The sequence below is a fragment of the Phyllostomus hastatus genome, unplaced genomic scaffold (genome assembly GCF_019186645.2).
Source record: "Phyllostomus hastatus isolate PE091 unplaced genomic scaffold, TTU_PhHast_1.1 phas_contig_524, whole genome shotgun sequence".
NCBI classification, from domain to species: Eukaryota; Metazoa; Chordata; class Mammalia; order Chiroptera; family Phyllostomidae; genus Phyllostomus; species Phyllostomus hastatus.
Genome location: NW_025333900.1, coordinates 14468355 through 14490552, shown reverse-complemented (window position 1 = coordinate 14490552; position 22198 = coordinate 14468355). Strand labels below are relative to the sequence as shown.

At 35.9% G+C, this 22198-nt stretch overlaps 2 protein-coding genes across 5 annotated transcripts in view; one reads left to right on the top strand and one right to left on the bottom strand.

The window, feature by feature from the left end:
- Nucleotides 1–288: 288 nt before the first annotated feature.
- On the top strand, nucleotides 289–10925 carry CUNH1orf146 (chromosome unknown C1orf146 homolog). Its single transcript, XM_045847194.1, has 5 exons — nucleotides 289–357; nucleotides 7595–7688; nucleotides 9299–9467; nucleotides 9893–9971; nucleotides 10789–10925. The coding sequence occupies exons 1-5, from the start codon at nucleotides 289–291 to the stop codon at nucleotides 10918–10920; spliced, it is 543 nt and encodes a 180-aa protein (XP_045703150.1). The 3' UTR covers nucleotides 10921–10925.
- A 108-nt stretch (nucleotides 10926–11033) lies between these two features.
- Nucleotides 11034–22198, bottom strand: part of GLMN (glomulin, FKBP associated protein) — a 42727-nt gene continuing 31562 nt past the window's right edge. For all 4 annotated transcript variants that reach the window (XM_045847190.1, XM_045847191.1, XM_045847192.1 and 1 more), the window contains exons 17-19: nucleotides 12548–12671; nucleotides 11677–11759; nucleotides 11034–11570 (exon numbers count right to left, since the gene is read on the bottom strand). In XM_045847190.1, the coding sequence (XP_045703146.1) occupies nucleotides 11454–11570; nucleotides 11677–11759; nucleotides 12548–12671 (324 nt within the window). In that variant the 3' untranslated portion in view covers nucleotides 11034–11453. The remainder of the gene's footprint in view (nucleotides 11571–11676; nucleotides 11760–12547; nucleotides 12672–22198) is intronic.

The window sequence follows — 22198 nt, the reverse complement described above, 5'->3', positions numbered from 1 at the left end:
AGTTCTTGACACAGGTCTTTCTTTATAGTTCTCTGAAGTAGGAACCATTCTTTTTAGTAATTGTTAATAGGAAGCAGCGTATTGATGCATAAGCCTAATGTGCAGTAAGACATCCTTTTTCAGTGTCAGATTTTGACTTTCAGTTATTTTTTTAGAGTGTCTCCATTACCCTAGTTTTATTTATATCCTTAATTTACTCATTCATCAAGCAAAAAATGTTGTGTATTCTTTTTGCTCTTATTTTTCTCAGATTGTGTCACATTAGAAGCTTGGTTGATCAAAAGACAAATGGCTGAAAGTGCTGAGAAAGAAAAAGTAAAATGGACAACCACCATCATTATTAGCTCCTCTCTCAAGGTAAAGAGGCATTTGGGCCTCCAATCTCTAATTAAAACATTAAAAGCGATAGAACAGTATTTTAAAAGATCCTTAGCTTGATTATCTAAAGTTGTGTGGATCAGCAATTATGTAAGTTAAATGCACTTTAAAGATTAAATTATAAACTTTACTGCATCTGTTTTCAACACCCTACTTCTCTAAATATTTGAGGGTTGGAAATTTTCTGAAATTATCTTTTTCTCTCTAAGCCTGTTCTAATAGAGATGTTAAGAAATTCCAGAAACAGTAAAACATGTGCACATAAATATTATTTAAGATTTTTTGAGAGATAAACACAAACTGATATGCCTAGTCTTGTGGCATTGGGAGAAACAGTTTAATTGTCACTTTCTTGGTGATTACCTATCATCCCTCTCTGACTGAATTTCAGATTTTGACACTCTATAAAGTATGATTTTTTTTTCTTTTGAGGTTTCATGAACCTGTGAATTGGTGTCATTTATCAAGTTTTTATTCATCATCTTTAATATCACCACTGCCCTGTTCCCCCACTCCTACCCCTCTTAAGAATTATATGTGTGTTAGATTGTCTCACAATATTCTTTATGCATTTTGAGCTCTCTTTTACCGTTATTTTGTTTTTAGGCTACACTGTAGGTAATTTCATTAGTTCTAGCTTCCGTGTCAGTATTCATCTCTTTAATCCTTTCCTTTTGAGATTTGTTAAGTAGCTCTTATTCTTATGAAAGAAAATGTATATCTAAAGCTTAGATAAGTATGTCATACATATGTACACATGCTCAAATACAAATAACCATTACGTATTATATAGTCTTGAGTCTGATTCTGTTCTGTTAGTTTGATTTGTGTAGTGAATACTGAATCATTGCCACACTTTTCAATTCATTTTAGTTTTGTGATATATTTTAAACCCTGATAAGGTATGTTCTTTCCATACTACATGTTTTTAAAAAACATTTACTCTTCCAGACCAGAAAATCAACAAACTATGGCCTGTGGCCTAGCCTATAGCAAATTTTTGCCCAGCCAGTGAGTTAAGGATGGTTTTTACATTTTTAAAGGCTTGTTAAAAAAGAGAGAGAGAGAGAAAGAAAGAGCCAGAGAGAAAGGGAGGGAAAGAAAAAGGGAAGGAGGGAGGGAGGGAAATAGGGCAGGAAATGGAAGAGGAAGGGGAGGCAGGTAGGGAGAAAGGAAGAAAAAAAATGTGACAGGTCATATGCATCCTGAAAAGCCTATTTACAATATTTACAAGCTGGCCTTCTGCTGAAAAAATTTGTCAAATTTTGTTCATTCTTTTTCTTGTTAAAATACCTTCTGTTTATATCCTGGCAGTTTATGTAGTGTGGAAAGTTCATAAAAGTTCCATTATACTTGCTTTGAATTGAACTAACTTATTAAATTAGGGAAAACTTTATTTTTCCCATTCTGTGATCACACACACTTTATCAGTTGAAATTACATTCAGCCCTTTGAAGGCAACTGTGAGGCTGCTGTGGCCCCTGAAGAAAATGAGTTTGCCACCACTGCCTATATCACTGTATTTTTCAGGTCTTTATCTTTTCTTTATATTGTCCCTATTTTTAAAAATATATTTTATTGAATATGCTATTACAGTTGTCACATTTTTTCTCCCCTTTATTCCTCTCCATCCTGTACACCCCTACACACCATCATTCCTCCACCTTAGTTCATGTCCATGGGCTATACATATAAGCTCTTTGGCTTCTCCATTTCCCACACTATTCTTAACCTCCCCCTGTCTATTTTGTATCTACCATTTATGCTTCTTATTCACTGTACCTCTTCACCCATTCTTCCCCAACCCCCTCCCCACTGATAACCCTCTATGTGATCTCTATTTCTGTGAATCTATTTCTGTTCCCGTTGTTTGCTTAGTTCATTTTTATTTTGTTTTTGCTTTTGTATTTAGGTTTGGTTGTTGATAGTAGTGAGTTCATTGTCATTTTATTGTTTGTTTGTTTTTATCTTATTCCTTTTCTTAGATAAATCCCTTTAACATTTTATATAATATGGGCTTGGTGATGATGAACTCCTTTAACTTGACACACTTCATCTGCCCTTGCATTCTAAATGATAGCTTTGCTGGATAGAGTAATCTTGGATGTTGGTCCTTGCCTTCCATGACTTTGAATACTTCTTTCCAACCCCTTCTTGCCTGCAAGGTTCCTTTTGAGCAATCAGCTGATAGTCTTATGGGAACTCCTTTGTAGGTGACTGTCTCCTTTTCTCTTGCTGCTTTTAAGATCCTCTCCTTCTTGTTAATCTTGGGTAATATAATTATGCTGTGCTTTGGTGTGTGCTTCCTTGGGTCCACCTTCTTTGGGACTCAGCTTCCTGGACTTCCTGGAAGTCTATTGCCTTTGCTAGATTGGGGAAGTTCTCCTTCATTATGTTTTCAAGTAAGTTTTCAATTTATTGCTCTTCTACTTCTCCTTCTGGCACCCCTATGATTTGGATGTTGGAATGTAAAGTTGTACTGAGGTTCCTAAGCCTCTCCTCACCTTCTTGAATTCTTGTTTCTTCATTCTGTTCTGGTTGAATGTTTATTTCTTCCTTCTGGTCCAAATCATTGATTTGAGTCCCAGTTTCCTTCCCTTCACTGTTGGTCCCCTGTACGTTTTCCTTTATTTCACTTTTCATAGCCTTTAGTTCTTCCTCTATTTTTCTACCATACTTAACCATTTCTGAGAGCATCCTGATTACCAGTGTTTTGAACTGTGCACCTGATAGATTGGCTGTCTCTTTGTCACTTAGTTATATTTTTTCTGGAGCTTTGATCTGTCCTTTCATTTGATCTGTTCTTTTTTTTTTTTTTTTTTGTCTCAGCAGGACTGCTATGTAGTAAGGGGTGGAGCCTTAGGTGAACAACCCCTGCATTGTGGCACTGTCAGTGGGGCAGGGGTCCAAGAGGAAACAATGCTGCTTGCTCTGCTCTCCTCCATTGTTCAGTCACTTCCTCTGCTATCCACAAGCAAATTGGGCCCTTCTGGTGCTGATTATGTTGGGGGGCAGGGGTGCAATTTATGTACGTTCTAGGACCCTGTGGGTCTCTCCAATGAATTCTCCCATGAGGCTGGGAGTTTCTCCTGCTGCCTCAACCCCCACAGTTTTTTCAGTTAGAGGTTTTGAGGCGTTATTTCCCTGTGCTGGAACCCTGGGTTGTGTGGTCTGTCTTGCTCCCCAGTTGTTCCTCCTGGTTTATCCGCACACAAATGTGGGACCACCAGCTCTGCCAGCCACTGGCTTGCCCACCTGGGTTCTCCAATTCCCACCTTGTGGGAAATCCTCACCATCCCGGCTGCCCATTTCTGCCTCGCCTACCGGTCTGGATGAATGTTTCTTCCTTAACTGCTTGGTTGTCAGACTTCTATACAGTTTGATTTTCTGGCAGTTCTGGTTATGTTTTGTTTTATATTTGTTGTTGTCCCTCTTGTGGTTGTGCAAGGATGCAAAGTGTATTTACCTATGCCTCCATCTTGGCTGGAAGTCCTTTTCATATATTTTTTTAAGTAGTTAGATAGTTGATGTTTTGTTGCTATTATGAAATACTGCTTTCCCCATGTTTTCAATCTATGCATATAAGGAAACTTCAATTTGTGGTAAGTTATTTTGTATTTTTGTTACTTCACCTAATTTCCATAGTATATTATCAGTTGATTCTATTGTATTTTCAAGGTAGGTAATTATAATTTGTAATTGATGAGAATTTCTGACAGCTGTATCTCTTACTTTCATTTCACTAGCTTTTGCTGTGTACAGAGCATACAAAACAGTGTTTCTCATTTCAATGGGAATACCTTCAATGTTTTATTATTTATGATGTTACCTATTGCTATAAAATATTGTTAATATTCATTTAAGCCTAATTAATGGCATTTTTTCTCTTAATCAGAAATAAGTGTACAGTTTTTCAAATGCATTGTGTTCTATCCATTGAGAAGAACCCAAGGGACTAATCTTTGCGTTGTTCATTCAAGTTATTGATCATTGTTGACTTTTCTTTTATATTCTCTTAGAATTCTGTTTGCTAAGATTTTATTTTTGAGTTATCTATTAAAGATTCAGCTGTGGTTTCCTTTTTATGCTGTTTTTGTAAGTGGCGAGGAGTTTTTCTTTTTAAAATACCTTTTGTTTAGGTAGTTTACATAGTATGAAAATTATTTCTTATTTAAAGTATTAAGAGTTTTCCTGTAAATTTTCTGTGCTGGTAATATTTTAAGAAACGTAGAAAATAGTGGTTTTTAGGGGTTTTGCTCTATTAGGTTTTGTACTATGTTGTGAGTCTATTTTCATAAATTATATATTTCAAGTCTTTTCCAGTCTTATTTGAATAAGGAACATCTTTCAGTATCTTATGGGGCTAATATTCCATGAAACAAACAGGGGTGGGCAAAAGTAGGTTGCCTGTGCCATTGTGACATTCTTTTGAGTTAATAAAGCTATTGTAATAATCATAACCTGCATGTCTTTTCCCAAACAACTGTAAACCTACTTTTTAGCCACCACTGTATCTTGGTAAATCTAGTCTTGGCTCCTGGTTATTCTGAAAAATTAACTCTTCAGTTTACATATTTTCTCTTAAGTTCTAATTTTATCTTAAAAAATTTTATGTATTTATTTTTAGAGAGAGAGGACAGGAAGGAGAGAGGGACAGAAACATCAATGTGTGGTTGCCTCTCATGGGTCCCCTACTGGGGACCTGGCCCACAACCCAGGCATGTGCCCTGACTGGGAATTCAACTACCCACCCTTTGGTTTGTAGGCCCACACTCAATCCACTGAGCTACACCAGCCAGGGCTAATTTTATCTTATTTTCTTCTATTATGTTCTTTTAGTTGGCTCTATAATTTTTTTAGTTGGCCCTCCCAATAGGATAGTATTGAAATTCATCAGTATGGCATACATGAGTCCTCACAGCCTGCAGGCAGTTACTCTAACACTGTCCCCAAATTAAATATACACCTCATGAACACCTCACATATACACCTTACATACTTACCATATAAGAATCATACTTTCAGCTCTGAATGCCTTTGCCTATGTTACCTTTCTGTCCAGGCTGTTCTCATAACTTGTCTTCTTCCTTCATTTGTCTGCTTAATAAAAGTGCTCTCTACTTTTTAAAAAAACATTTTAAGATTTTTATTTATTTTTAGAGAGAGGAAGGGAGAGAGAGAGGGAGAAAAACATTGATGTATGACAGAAACATCGACTGGTTGCCCCTTGCATGCTCAACACCACCCAACCCATTGAGCCACCCCAGTCGGGGCACTGCTTTCCACTTTGAAGATCTGACTCAAATTTTATGAAGCTTTCCTGACCCGTTCACATCTGTCACAACACACCTTTATATATAGTTTCTGGTTCTTTGTCAAAATTCTCGACCTCATCTTTTATCTTGTGAACACAGGAAACAGCTATTTTAAGGTATCTATGTGAAAACTTCACTATATGTATTCCCTGTGTCTGTTTATACTTCCCGATGTTCCTGATGGTTCTCTTTCATGTAATCTTGTCTCTTGGTATGTCTGATTCCTTTTTATTGTGTTGGAATTTGTATTTGCAAAATTGTTTCCAGAAATAATTTGAGGCCTAAAATAGTGTTCTATGCCTTGAGAGAAGTCTTGATCCTACAACAGAAGTAAACCTCTAATGCCCTAAGATTGCCAGGCAAAATATAGGACACTCAGTTAAATACGAGTTTCAGATAAACAATGAGTTTAGTATAAGTACCTCCCAAATATTGCATGGGACATACTTATGCTAAAAATTGTGTTATCTGAAATTCAAATTTAACTGGGTGTTCTGTGCTTTTATTTGTTAGTCTAGCAACCCAAGCCCTAAGGTGTCTATTATGTGTAAAAATGAACTTATTTCCAATGCATCTAGAATGGTACTAGTGTAGGAGAATTGAGAAAACAGTCACCCAAATCAGTGTGTTCTGTAGTTCAAATGAGAAGGCCTGATGGAGAAAGCTTGCTCTCGAGTGTGCTTGTGCAAGGTGCTTGGGAGCACTAGTAATACAGTATCAACTTAATACAATTTCAGGGATTGAAATGATTTGAAGCTAGGCTGCAGTCCCTGTGAGAGCTGTTCTACTTTTGTCAGAGGCTGTGTTCAGCCTCTCATCTGTCTTTTCCTGAATTGGCAGATAGATGCCCTCAGGGAAAAAATGGCCTAAATGCCAGTCTCATATCTTTAAATTTCTGCGTAGATCTTGGTCCTATAATTTTTATCCTGCTAGCTCTCTAATGCATTCAAGCAGATTTAAAAAATGGTCCAGCTTTTCAGTTGCCTTCAGCAGGAGGGTTGGCCTAAATTACTTTGTCTGCCATTGCTGGAAGCAATGTATAATTTTAAAACAGCAGAAGAAACTCATGGAAGTGTCACAGTTGAACTCTAGGTCAGGATCTGTTTGAATGTCACAAAATACTCCTTTTAGGAAAGAAAGGAAGCATACATATATTTTATACCCAATTCCAGCTGGTGTGCTTAAAATATATATGATCTGAGGAAAAAATATACTTAACGGATTTTTTTATGTACTTGGAGAAAAACAGGCTTGAGTTTTAACCAATCAGGAAACACTATTAACCACTTATATTTTAGTATCTTGGGGGTATTATGATCTAATTACTTGGTGGAATCAGAAATGAGGTTTGAAATGGTTAGTACTTAAAAGTTTGGTTGCTGTTTCATACATGTTTTCTGGCTTACCTAAGGCTTAGAGACACTTTAAAAGTATACTAAAAGTAACTGTAAAGTAAACAGATGAACTTGAGAATTGGTTGTCTCTTTGTGGCATTCTGTGCCTGGCACTTCAGGGTTCTGTCGACCATCTGAAAAACACACCATCACCCACATTCCTGTTTAGACATTAATGCATGTCAGAATCCGCCTCTAAGTTGTTATTGTTGTTTTTAAAGTTTGTATTTGCTCTAGTTTTTATAATTTTTCATTATACCCTTGATTTCTGTCCCTAAGTAACATAACTATAGTACACAGCTCATTTCCAAAACTGCAATGAATGTGTATGGGCAGAACTAAATATTTTTTTTCCTCCATAGAGAGAACATTTAGTGTCTCTTGATGATCAAATCTTTAAGAGGTATAGTTATAAAATAAGCTCTTAAACTTACTTTAATATATTAGTTTTAATAAAAAACATTCTAAGCATGTCTTAAGTTTGTATTTCTGAAAATTTTTTTTAAGAATTGTGAAGTTGCAACTGCCCTAGAAAATCGAAGCCACAAAGTTCGGTATTCAAATGCAGTGGAAAGTGGATCAATTATATTTTCTTGTACTGGTACAGTATATTTGCTAACTGCCTTGATTTAAGTTTCTTATAACATATGTGGGTATAAATTCTAATAATTTGGTGGTTTATTAACCAAGTAATAAGCTTAAGGTACTATCTTTTTGGAGAAAGTTACATGTGTAAAACTTGGTTATTGCTTGGGAACTAATATGAAAATAGAACAAAGCCCCCTCCCTGATAACTAACACTTGTATTAAAGTATTACCTATGTTAAAAAAGAAGCTGACAACACAGTATTGGTCAAAATCCATACACAGACCAATATGGGAGAGTGTTTTTTATGATTTTGTACAAGAGTTTGGTATTATAATGTAAACAAATACTAACCAAAAGAACCAAATAGGGACACACCAATGTTCCTTAAATTATAATACCATACAACTAACTATAAGTCATGGGCAAAGTATGGGGAGGAATTAGATTAGGATATGAGAAAGGGACAGTTCCACTTGTGCCTGGGAAACTATACAAGTGGTAAGAGGTGGAGATGAAGGATTTTATTAGGGGGAGCTGACACTACCTGAGGTTTTGGAAGACAGGTGCTTTCAAAAGCCCCTAGAAACAAACCTACAGGATGGAAGTAGTCACTCCAACCTCAAACTCATCATCCCCGGCTAAAATGGAGCCCTCTAGGGAAAAGTAAGATATTTTTGGTGAATACTCACCCACTACGTGCCTTCACCACTTTATATACATTATCTAATCTTTAATCCTTTCAGCAAACCTATTTAAGAATTATTATTCCTATCTTACAGATGAGGTGACTTAGGTTCAGAGAGGTTATATAAATTGCCCAAGTTCCTTAGTTAGCATATAATTATAGTCAATTTCCTTATATCTTTTTTAAAAGATTTTATTTATTTACTTTTTAGAGCAAGGGGAAGAGAGGGAGAAAGAGAGAAACATCAGTGTGTGGTTGCCTCTCGTGTGTACCCCACACTGGGATCCTGGCCTGCAACCCAGGCATGTTTTCTGGGAATTAAACCAGCAACACTTTGCTTCACAGGCCAGTGCTCAATGGACTGAGCTACACCAGCCAGGACTAGATGATATCTTTTAAAGAATTAACTTTATCATCTTTTAAAGAGCTAATTAGATCAGGTTTCCCTTCTGGACAATTCTTATAGGTCTGATACTATTTCAGAGATTCTAGGTATCTGCTTACTGAGTGTATTAATTTATATAATAGTTTGTGTTCTAGTACAAAGGTTTTTTCAAGAAATAAAGGCTTAAGACTACCTTTGTTTAGTTGATTTACAGCTTTTAAAAATCATAACATGGAAAGTTAGCTTTTATGTAAAATTAGGCATTTCCCTTCATTGTGCCTTAGTCTGAAAAAGAAAATGGTTACTGACCAACAAAGTTTTTTTCCCTTAAATATTTAGAATAAATCATCCTTTTCCACAGAGCACTTCAAAGAACTACCTAAATTATATTGTTGTATACGAATTTCGTTAATTGCTGCTCCTTATAGGTTTAGGGCCTGGACACCTAAAGCTATCTTGTACTTACATCTACTTTTATTGACTTTAGTGAGTTTATAAAACATTTGATTTTCATGGTGAAGTGATGTTTTATATTACATTCATCTTTCCTAGGAGTTGCATTTTTATTGATGGATGCTAAAGAATGCTTTTTGTCAGCTGAAGAAATATTTCTAGCCAAAATTGAGAAGTTTATTAACATTCACCAAAATAGTTTTTTGATTGTATCTGCTGCCTTCCACGGGCTTGAGGAATGGAAACTGATGTTCAGGATTCAGCAGAGGTAGGGAAGAGCACTAGGATTTATTTTTCCTAAATTATATTGTGTTTACTTCAGTTCTTAATTGTTTTTAGGCAGATGAGTTGTATTTTCCCAAAAGATAACCTTTATAATATAACCTGTCATATTTAATAAAGTGCAGGCCAAATGGCTATTCTGTGAATCAGAGTGACAATTTCAAAGTTCATGCTGACTTCTGGGATTCTCCTGCAAGACCAAACCAAAAGTGAAAACTTTTATTCATTTAAGTTCTGACTACAAAACCATTATCAATTCATCTGTGAAATAAGGCAAGGCATGAATGAATTAAAAACAAACAAACAAACAAAAAAAAAAACAAGCAATAAGAGATTTGTCTCTTTATTCACTTAAGATAGAAGATGTTAGTAAATCGTATGATCTGTTTAACTTATGAATTGTTTTTTCAGATTCCTGGGCAGTAAATTACGGATACTTCCAGTACACAACACAGTAAATACTGTTAATCTTATGTGCACTATAGCTAAGGTGAGTCACCTATGGAAAATGACATGTAAACACACACTCACACACTCCAAAATGCAAACCTTCTTGAGCAGGGCTGACAAATACTCTGCTTCAGTTCCCGAGTGAAGCTGCTATTTCAGCATGTACCGTGATTCTCTCCTAAGCCTGAACTCAGCCTCTCAAGTCTTCTCGATTTATTTCTGGTAGCCACTACCAGAACAACTCATTTCAGCTAAAAGAGCATTTGGCCATATATATATTATGTTGGCCCTATTGGTTACTTAAATCTTACTTCAAAATTCTAAAGTATAAATATCGGTCAGGCTGTAGTCATCAACTGTCAAGAGTGCAAACAAACAGTTTTATGGAAGGCACTCTACCAGCTGTCCACTTTCTTTTCATGCTTATCTTCCTGTGCCCTGACTTCCCTAGGCCACCACATGTCCCTTATTCAAATTTGGAATAGGTCTCCATTAAAGCAGCTCTTATAGAATTCTACTTTTTGGTTTTCATGTTTGAAATTCTTATAATTGAAAGTTAGGTGTTTTTCAAATCCTTGCCCAAGGATATGTTTTTATTGATTTTAGAGAGAGGAAGGGGGAAGGAGAGGGGGAAACATCAATTGGTTGCCTCCTGTATGTGTGATGACTGGGGCTTGAACCTGAAAACATAGGTATGTGCCCTGACTGGGACTCAAACCCACAACCTTTTGGTATAATGGACGATGCTCCAACCAAAGTAGCTACCTGGCCAGGGCAAAAGTTAGGATTTTTTTATTTGACTCTGTAAAAAGACCTTATTTCTATAAATAACATTGCATGTTTTTATCTTTTTCCAGATCACTTCCAAGCCATACATAGACAACATCTGCTACAGAATGATAGCAACTAAAGCTTACATCATTGAGCACAGTCCTGTTTGGAAAACTCTTCAAAAGATAAATCTCAGTGATTCATTTAACCCAAATTAGAGTATCAATTATAAAAGTTCTTTTGGAAAAATATTAAAATAATTAGACTGGTTGAATTATAATGTTCAAATATATAGTTTAAAGCTTTTTAAAATTTAAAATAATAAAATACATACAATTAAAAGTCATTTTATTTTTAGAAGTTTTGTTGAATAATTCCTTTAACAATGTTTAGGAAAAAAAAGGTATGAAACCCAATTTAACACTAGGAGTTCTAACTATAACATAGCATCTAACTGGAACAAAAAATGTATCAGTATTTTAATAAACTCATTAAATGATATGATTGCATAAAGGCAATTCAACTATATTTTATGAAATTAACAGTATTTATTATATATGGGTATTATTTATCAGATTATCTTTTTAAAACCACAGAATACTACTCATACATAATGTGTCATTACAGAAACAGATAAGAAAAGCTACATTTATTTTTATATCAGTGTTTTACAGAAAAGTTTTTTGTAAAGGTATTAAATCATATTGGAAAATATAGTATTTTACTAACTTCTTTTTAGGAAACAGAGCTTTCACTTTATCCCAGTATTTTCTCCAGAGGTAGACTTTGTTTTTATTTCGATGAGTTCTTCTACTCGAGCCAGAACACTTTCAATCAAATCAAATGTGTAAAGTGCTGAATGTAGGACCTACAAAGCCAATAAAATTAGTGTTATTAAGTCTGAATTTCAAAATAAAACAAAGCAAAAAATAAAATACTTCAGGTCTGTGTAGCTTAGGAAATTTCAGATCTACCTTAAGCTGCATTTCAGGAGGCATATTAGGGATCTCTTCTCCACCTACAGTTACAGAACAAAAGCCTTTAGAATTCTGGAATTCTGAAAAAGAAGAAAAAGAAAGTCACGTCACGCTTAACCATTAAAACAACTCTCAGATTTCAAAAATAAATTTGAAAGCGACTTTCATCATTCCTTTAAAAAAACATGTCCATTATTTGTGTAAACTTGTCTTAGTGTTTAATAGCTCAGGGTATGCTTAAATCAAGCTATTAGCAAATAAAAACATCAACATCTGTAACATGTGAATTAATGTTTCTTTAAGTAGCCAGCATCATTTTGGCATGTACAGGATGAATGAAAATTTATAAACTTTTTTCTTCAGTTTGTAATCAGAATTATACACATTACACTAAAAAAGGATTTCTAGTAATGCCTATAGAAATATTACCATAGCTATATGGAAAAGATAAAAAATTATTTGTAGAACTACTGACTTTAAAAAGTAATTCTGGACCTAAGATTCCTTTTTATAATTTGTACAGATTTACTTGAGGGTGGGGTGGAGGACTGGCCCAAGCAATACCACAGCAACACAGTGATATCCAAAACAAATACCTGTAATAGTTAGATTCCTAATTAGGACTTGAGATTTTTAAACCAGAATATGTTCCAATTGGTTTAAATCTTTGTTAATCCAATTTCAGTGTTAACTGGCTTATAGACCTGCTAAGAATAATTTATATTATAAATAAAATGACTACTGTCATAGTTCCTTGTTTGCTGTTAGACAATTACAAGATAAAAAAGTTCTTTATTCTGAATATAAATAGTTTTAAAACTTGGCTGATTTTTAGACTTAAGCAAAAATGAAATTGCACATTACCAACCTTGGCTATTTTCTTGGCTATTTTTAATTTCTGCTTCATAATGTGCTTTTGACATATTAAGTCCTGTATGGAGTGGCTTTAAGTAATTATTCTCAATTTTTCCAAGTTCTGTCCATAATCCAGTCTGTTCAGAAGAATTAATGAAAAAATTAGTTACTTGGTATAACATTTATTGATTGCCTATTACTAAACATGTGTTTAAGAGTTGGAGAAACAAGAATTAAGACAGGATCCTTGCCTTGTAAGGTAGAATTTACTATTTAATAATACATTCACTACTACATCTAGTTATTTTATGTGAATACCAAACAAAACAAAAATTTATTCTGGTCACTACACTTACAGCTGTGCCATGTTGGCAGCTCCTAGTTTTAAGATCTGTAACTTACAAGTTTCAGCCAGGAGAAAGTTATTTGGAGATAATACACATGGTCTACGCCGTTTCTCTTTCCCTGGAAACATTCCCACAGTGACTCTACCTTATATATCCCTTCCATTCTCGATCTTTCCAGGATACCCTTCTCACAGATCTAGTTCTAGAGGATTCTTTTCCTTCCCTTTTGATGGAAACTTTTCTAACACAAAGCTGATAAATGGACTTTCTTGGTGATAAAAGTAAATGGAGATTTTAACTGCCTGGGACAACTTAGGTTTATTTGGTCATACACATTAGACATTTTTATTCCAAGAGTATTTCTTCCCATGGTACTAAAGGAGGGAGTCATACAGTCTGAATTTTAAAAAAAAGAATAATAAAGTTCATTGATATTACTAAGTTTCCAGGTATTCTTTACAAAGGAAAATATTTTAGATATAAAAGAGGAAACTTAGGAAGTTCTGGTCAAGGTGTTGGCGTAGGTAATTTGGTGCTCGATTCCTTTCACAACCATATAAAAAATTACACTAAACTATAGAACCACCATTCAGAACTGACTGTAATCTAGCTGAACAGAAGTCCTACAACTAAGGTTATAAAGAAACCACATTGAGACTGGTAGGAGAATAGAAGTGCACTAGTCCCACACCCACCTGTGGTAGTTTAAAATCAGGAGGGATACCTTGGCTGCAGAGCTACCCCGAGTAGTGAGCATTCCCATACCAAAAGCAGGCCCCTAGCCCAGGCTTCCTGTGCCAGGAAGAGAAGTCCCCATAACATCTTGCTACAAAAATCAGCAGGGATTGTGGCTGAGACAGGAGGGCTGCTGGAGCTCCAAGTGTTCCTCTTAAAGAACTAGCACATGCATTTGGACTCCTTCTGAGCCCCAGTAGTGCTGCGGGAGCTCGAAAGGCACTAAGGACATACAGGAAGAAACTGAGTGTCTGGCATCACAATGAGGGCGAGGGGGCAGCCTTCTCTCAAAGTGCAGACAGAGGCTACTATTCCTTTTCTGAGTCCTTCTCCTAGAGTGGACAGGTAGGCATCTTATGAACCTGACTATTAGTTCACCCTGCCCTGGTGATTTGGAAACCCCACTCCACCCAATTTGTGGACCCCACACAAACTGTTTCCAGTAGCTTTTCCATACTAACTGCCTGTCTTGGCTCATGCTTCAGATTTTCCTAAAATCTCTCAAACAAGCAGCATCTGGCCTCAGCATGCCCCATACCTCTTGCTAAGTGGCCCCAGTGACAGCAACTTGGCTTAATAGCTTGACCTCTCCTGGGCATCTCCAAGCTCAGTGCAAGTATCAGCTATCTGCAAATTGCTTTATAGCTCATGTTGAGTGGCCCCGGGCAGAACACAGGTAACCACTGGCCTTGGTCTGCATCTCCTGTGACTCCCAGAGCCACCTCCACAAGTGACACACTCAAGGGGCAGACTCCGTGGGCACCCGAGTCCTGCTGAAGTCCTGTTCCATGGGGTAGGCCCCTGCATAGATCATCTCCATGGTGGTCACAACCAGTCCTTGCAGCTGATCTGCCTGGGGTAAACTGCTCCCACTGATACGCCAACAGCAATCAAGGCTCAACTACAACAGAAAGGTGTATATAGCCCACAAAGGGGGCACACCTGGAGTGCCTAGCCTGGGTAACTGGGGAGGCTGTGACACTGCACCCTACAGGACACCCACTACATAAGGTCCTTCTACTAAGCCCAGGAGATGAAGCAGCTCTACCTAATACATAGAAACAAACACAGGGAGGCAGCCAAAGTGAGGAGGTAAAGAAATGTGTCCCAAATTTAAATTTAAGAACAAACCACAGAAAAAGAACTATACTGAGTGGAGCCACGTAATCTATCAGATGCAGAGTTCAAAACACTAGTTATAAGGATGCTCAGTGAACTTAGGGGAAGAGCAGATGAACTTGGTGAGATCAATAGAGATAGAAAACCTAAAAACAGAACTAGAAACCATAAAAAAGCTCTAGTCAGAAATGAAAGATACACTAACTGAAATGAATACATTACAGGGAATCAGCAGTGGTGTAGATGAAGCAATTTGGAAGATGAAGCAAAGCACACCCCATCAGAACAGCAAAACTAAAAAAGAATCCACCCCTCCCCACCCCCAAAGAAGATACTATAAGGAACCCCTGGGACAACTTCAGGCATACCACCACTCACATCATGGGGTTACCAAAAGGTGAAGAGAGAGCAAGGAATTGAAAACCTATGTGGAAAAATAATCACAGAAAACTTCCATAACCTGGTGAAGGAAATACACATACAAGTCCAGGAAGTGCAGAGTCCCAAACAAGATGAACCCAAAGAGGCCCACACCAAGACACATTATAAATAAACTACAAAAGGTTGAAGACAAAGAGAGAATCTTAAAAGCAGCAAGAGAAAAGAAGTTACCAACCAAGAAAAAAGAAATTCCTACAAGGGAGATCCCGTAAGACTGCCAGCTGGTTTCTCAACAGGAACTTTGTAGGCCACAAGGGAGTGGCAAAAAATATTCAAATTGATGAAAAGCACAGATCTACAACCAAGATTACCCAGCAAAGCTATCATTTAAAATCAAAGGACAAATAAAGGGTTTCCTAGATAAGAAAAAGCTGAAAGAGTTCATCACCACCAAACCAGAATTACAAGAAAAGTTAAAGGGTCTTCTTTAAAATGGAAGGAAGGTTTAGGGGATTGGGTAAAAAAGGTGAAGAGATTAAGAAATAAATTGGTAGTTACAGAATAGTCATGGGGATGTAATGTAAAGAATAGGGAATACAGTCAATAATATTGTAGTAACAATGTATGGCGGGGGTGTCAAACCCATTTTCACGGGGGCCACGTGAGCCTTGAGGTTGCCTTCAAAGGGCGGAATATAATTTCAACTCCTTAGCAGTTAAGGAGTAGTTACATTTATACAGTCCTAAAATTATTTCAGCCCTTTGAAGCAACTGCGAGGCTGATGTGGCCCCCAGTGAAAATGAGTTTGACACCCCTGATATCAGATGGGTACCAGATTTATAGGGGTGATAACTTAGTAAGTTATACAATGTCTAATCACTAGGTTGCACACCTAAAACTAATATAATATTGTATGCCAATTTTAATTGAAAAATAAAAAATGACAGTAAAATAAAAAAAGAAAGGAAATTTAGGAAACCACTGATCCTTAACTAGAATTAGATTATTTGAAAACCTATTTTGTAATGAACTTCTTTTGATCCAAGTACTGACATTTTCTATATAGTCCTCCAGATAAAATCTCTCCATATCTATGTTGACTAATTGATAACTTCAGTGACTGTCACACACATTCTTTTAAATCTGTCCTTTCTCATTACTCTTACAATGTTAGGAAACATGAAGTTCTTGAGAGGAACTATCAAGAACCTATATATGCATACATTTTCACTCAGCATCTATGAACTTATCCTGGGGAAGTATTTAAAAATGTATGTTGTGCCCTGGCTAGTGTGGCTCAGTGGAATGAGAGCTGGCCTGTGGACAGAAAGGTTGCTGGTTCATTTCCCAGTCAGGGCACATGCTGGGTTGCAGGCCAGGTCCCCAGCTGGGGGTTTGAGAGGGGCAACCGATTACTGTTTCTCTCACACATCATGTTTCCTTCTCTATTCCCTCCTCTCCCTTCTCTCTAAAAATAAATCAGATCTTTTAAAAAATGCATGTTGTAATGACTCCATAGCAGAGATGTTTACAAAGATGTTTATAAAGATTGATTGTAGGATTTTCTTTTTTGCTTTATTTAACTTGATTTTTTAAACAAGGAACCTGTTTTAACTGTATACTTTTAAAAACATTTTAAATTTTGTTTTTAAACTCATCTCCATGATAGAAAGTTTTCTTGTCCTCTCATGGAAAACACGGGGTATGTGGTAGTGTGGCAGGCACTTCTTCAACCAGTGCTGTCACACAGGATATTGGGCACGTTACTCTACCGCACACAGCCACTGCTCTCAGTTCTCTGTTCGTTCCTATCTCTGGTCTTTCACCTTTCTCCATCGCCCCACACCCTTTAATCTTCTTCTTCCCTCTAAGCTCACAGGTACAACACGCTATTACTAACCAGTATCACTGAAGGCTTTCAAGGCTACAAAGGCTACTGATGACCACCTACAAATCAAAGCACATTCAAATAAAACAGAGTACAGAGAAAACACCCTTTTACTCACACCTAGTTTTGTCAAATGTAAACATTAACTGTGTTCACTTAAAAAAGGTGAACTATTGAGCCCTGGATGGTGTGGTTCAGTGGATTGGGTGCCTGCAAACCAAAGGGTTACAGACTGGATTGCCAGTCAGAAAACATGCCTAGGTTGAGGGCCAGGTCCCCAGTAGGGGGCACTTGAGAGACAACCACACACTGATATTTCTCTCCCTCTCTACCTCCCTTCCCATCTCTCTAAAAAACAAACAAATAAATAAAACCTTCTAAAAATAATATTATAATAACTATGTATACTGGAAATATCAGGGGGAACACTTCATAAAGTATGTGATTGTCTAACCACTATGCTGTACACCTGAAACTAATACAAAAGAATAGTGAATGGAAACTGTAATTGAAAAGTAAAATTTAAAATAAAAAAAGGAAATACTGTTAAAATTTTTTTGTGACCTTGGGTTAAGCAAAGATTTCACAGAACCTAAATAGTATAAACCATATAAAACAATAAAACTGATACACTGGATTTCATCGAATTAAAAACTGCTTCTCTTTGGAAGAAAATATTTACAAAACCATACCTATTAAGGACAGGAGAAGGTTTCCTTTTCTAAAAACTGCTCTAAGTTGAAATTTTTTCTTTCACCCATTCACTTTTACTTAGTTACAGAAATTCTCTGAGATCTTACTCCCAAAATGATGATAAAGTTAATGCTTTACATTCAATCTTTGGTGTAAATGAAGAACTAAACTTCATCAATTCTCTTCAGCCAAGTTTACCCTATTTACTCACTGATACAGGATTTTAAAAAGCAAACATATCTGTCTGTTATCAAACATTTTTCTTAAATGTTTTAAATTTCTCCCTTAGAAAGCAATGATTAAAAGTTTATGAGAAATGAGATGTAACAATCTATCTAATTTTACTATATTCAGACTATATTCATTATTAATACTCTATTCTTTAATGCCAGGAACATATAGTACTTAAAGCAATTACATTTAAGCCTAGCCTCTATAATAATAATGTCTTTTGCAACCCATAGATAAGTTTAACATATGGAAGTATCGTGTTTCCCTCTAGTTTCAAATTTCATTTCTTATGCATGCCAGAAAACCAGACATATATGTCAACTTTCCTACTCAGTTTTTGAAAATATTTGCCAAATGATAATTGCTTTTCTATTAGAAAAATATATTATTCCTGAGTTCACATGTCCTACCTAGAACTTTCCAAAGGAACAATAAATGAACTTTGATACGATACAGTGGTCATGCTTAGCTCTGATCACTGAAAAAGTTTTAATAGTGGCTACTTGGTGAACTTTTAAAATTAATAAGTTTCACCACCTTTACAATATATAAGATCTAGAGGGATTTCCTTAGATACCAATGCTTTCCAAAATGAATTACACTGAATTTCAAACAACTCTGGTAGTGTTTCTGATGAAAAGATAACTGCTAGACTTCCGCTGTCACTTGTCACTCCTGTCAAAAACTCCCACTTTTACATTTTAAAGACCCATAGTTTACTTCCAATTCAGTAAGTACTGGCAAACTTACAACGTTAGTCTATCATTTTTATTAGACATTTAGTTTTGATGAAATTGTATTTTACATAAATCTAACTTTAAAGTCTTGCACTTTTAAAATGTGGCTCAAAGTCAAAGTTTACTAATTAGAGAGTCAATATATTTCTGAATATTGTCACTATTTAAAGTTTCAGATCACCAGTTGAACTTGAACATGGTTTTGTATTTTTACTTTTTATTATTTTTCTTCTATAAAAAAGATTTGAGATCTGGGAATACATCTAAAGAAACATGAAACACTCATTTAAAAGAATAGATGGACCCCTATGTTCAATGCTCTGTTATTTAAAATCACCAAGATTTGGAAGCAGCCCAAATGTCCATCAGTAGATGCATGGATAAAAGGCTGTGGTATGTTTTTCTTTTTTTTTTTTTTTTAAGACTTTATTTAATTATTTCTAGAGAGGGAAGGGAGGGAGATAGAGAGAGAGAGAGAGAAACATCAGTGTGCGGTTGCTGGGGGTTATGGCCTGCAACCCAGGCATGTACCCTGGCTGGGAATTGAACCTGGACACTTTGGTTCCCAGCCCACGCTCAATCCACTGAGCTACACCAGCCAGGGCACTGCTGTGGTATGTTTACACAATGAAATACACTCAGTCATAAAAAAGAAGGAAATCTTACACTTTGCAACAGTATGGATGGACCTAGAGATCATTATTGCTAAGTGAAATGAGCCAGTCAGAAAAAAATGAGTACTGTATGATTTCACTCATATGTAAAATCTAACGAACAAAATAAACTAACAAACATAACAGAAACAGACTCATAGGCAGAGAACAGACTGACAGCTGTCAGAGGGGAGGCAAGTTGTAGGGCTGCATGAAAAAACCTGAACGGATTAAGCAAAAAACAAAACAAAACACCCTCATAGATGCAGACAACAATATAATGATTACCAGAGGGGAAGCGGGGATAAATGGTGATGGAAGGAGACTTGACTTGGGGTGGTGAACACACAATACAGTGTACAGATGATGTATTATAAAATTGTACACTGGAACCTATATAATTTTATTAATCAATGTCACCCCAATAAATTCAATTAAAAATTTTTGAATACAATTTTATACATGCTGGATGAAAGTTCTGTAATTGCCGTGAATCTGAGGAAAAAATATCTCCCTCAATAAAATTCATTTTGAAAATATAAAGGTTATCAATATAATCTGATTACAAAACTTGACAATTTTATAGAAAGTGTTATATTTAGCTTCACAACTAACATTAAGGTTACTAGAGCTTTTTAAAAATTACAAAGAAAGTAATTTTAAGATTTATCTTGAATATCTACAAAAAGGAACTTAATGTTCTAAAAAAGTTATAAAGATAAAAATTTGAAATGTTCACAAATGCTTGCTTTCAATACAAGTAGTCTCACTGACGAAATAGTTCTGAAACTTTTTCAGTTCTAAAGCTTAACGAACATTGCAAAATTTACTGCAACATATGCTCACAAAAGGAAGACTAGGTAGTTCCACGCCACAATAAAATTTATTACCAGAACAAACAGGGACCTTACAAAGGACATAGTCAACCATATAAATGAACAAATAAAAAGAAAATGCACAACACCTAGTTTATCCCGTTCTGCTAATCCGTATGACTTTTACTTATGAAGTAATATTGTAGAACTTCTATCATTTGACTATTAAGTAATGTTTATCACTAAGTCATTTGGTTCTGCAAATGACACATAAGGGGCATGTGTAATCTTGGAGAAAGAAATAGAACCCCAAATGGATTATATAGAATTATATGTGTATATATGCCAGATATTTATAGATTTTTCCTAAATAAAAAGCACATATTCATAATTACATAATACAGTTTCTAAAAATTCCCGATAGTTGTGGCCTTTACAATCTCACATTGCTTCCCTTGATTTTGCTTTCATTCTACATATTACAATCACGACTTAAGAAAAAGAATGGGTGTAAGTGGGCAGATGGGAAAGGATGTAAATAGGAAGTACAGTGGTAAGAGATACAATTAGTATTAGAATATCATTATAATTCAAAACAACTAACCCACATTTAAAGATACCTGCCAAATGATAGAGAACATCAGGTATAAAAGCTAAGTTGGTTTTACTAGTAAAATGCAATTCAAAGTTCAAGAAAAGTTATATGAAAATGAAGTGCGGGAGAAGATGCCTATAACTTATGCACAGAAATAAAGAGGCATGAAACAGTAGGATAAGGAGGGGAATGACTTATGAAAAGAATAAGCCATCTGACAGACACCCAAAATAGCAGGAAAAGAAATGATTATTCAATTATGAATCACTTTATTTTGTATTGAAAGACTCTGGTTCTTATTTAATTTTCCTATACAACTTTCTGAATTGTTTTTCAGCTTTTGTAAAAAATAAGATTATTTATTTATTTATTTATTTTTAGAGAAAGGGGAAGAGACAAAGAAAGGAAGGGAGAGAAACATCATGTGGTTGCCTCTCGCATGCCCCCTACTGGGGACCTGGCCTGAAACTCAGGCATGTGCTCTGACTTGGAATCCAACTGGCAACCCTTTGGTTCTCAGGTTGGCGCTCCATCCACTGAGCCACACAGCCAGGGCTGCTTTTTAAGCTTTTCATCTGAATAGTTATACTCTCAGCACACTTAACTGCTTAAAAATGGGTACTGGTAGTTCTTTTGAATACAACTGCTCACAATTCATAATTACTAGAGTATCTTATTTCCCCTTTAATAAAAATTTCTAAAACGTAGAAGCTGTCGTTTTTTTATTAAACACAGCAAGCAGATTTGCCTCTCATTTATACACATGACCTACTGCACTTGGGAGAAATGCTTCCATGAAGAAAAGGCTCTTAAGCTGCCTGAAAAGATACAAGTTGCCATCTTGGCCTGGGTTTTTTGCTAATTTCCTTGGTATAATAATTCTTATGCTAACTTGCATGGCGATACTTTGGAATATTTGATCCCTAAGAACAAATTTTAAAAACATTTAAATAAGAAAATCTTATAAGCTGGTTATATCCTTTTCCTCACCATATAATGTTCAAGCCAAATAAAAGCGAAGCATTAGCGGTGAATCCCATAGCTGACATTGCATAACGCTAAACTGCACTGTCTTCCCTCTCCAGGCAGAGGCCCATGCTGCCCCTATAGTACACGGTGCTCCACACCTGATAAATCTGTAACTCTTAACCAAGAATATGCTTTGTCTTCCTATCAAGCAAATCAGATCATCTATAGGCAAGGTCTTTCTGGATTACTAGAAAAGTAAAAACTCAAACCTCACCTTAAGGACACCTTCCTGAAAAAGGGCCTTCCCTGATGTTGAATTTTACTTGTTATCTTTTCTACTTTTATCAGAAACCCCTTTAGGCATTAGGATTTACTAGTTCGTGATTCAAAGGTTCTGGACACTAGGTGTGTCCTTGTGCAAATTAAAAATCCTTTCTGAACCTATGTTACCTATGAAAAGTAAAAAATAAAGAGTACAGCATTGTGAAGAATAAATGATAT

Coding starts and splice junctions, on each gene's coding strand:
- CUNH1orf146 (XM_045847194.1), top strand. CDS start 289: ATGGCTGAAAGTGCTGAGAAAGAAAAAGTAAAATGGACAACCACCATC. Junction 9,468..9,892: donor ATGTTCAGGATTCAGCAGAG/GTAGGGAAGAGC, acceptor TTGTTTTTTCAG/ATTCCTGGGCAGTAAATTAC. Junction 9,972..10,788: donor TTATGTGCACTATAGCTAAG/GTGAGTCACCTA, acceptor ATCTTTTTCCAG/ATCACTTCCAAGCCATACAT.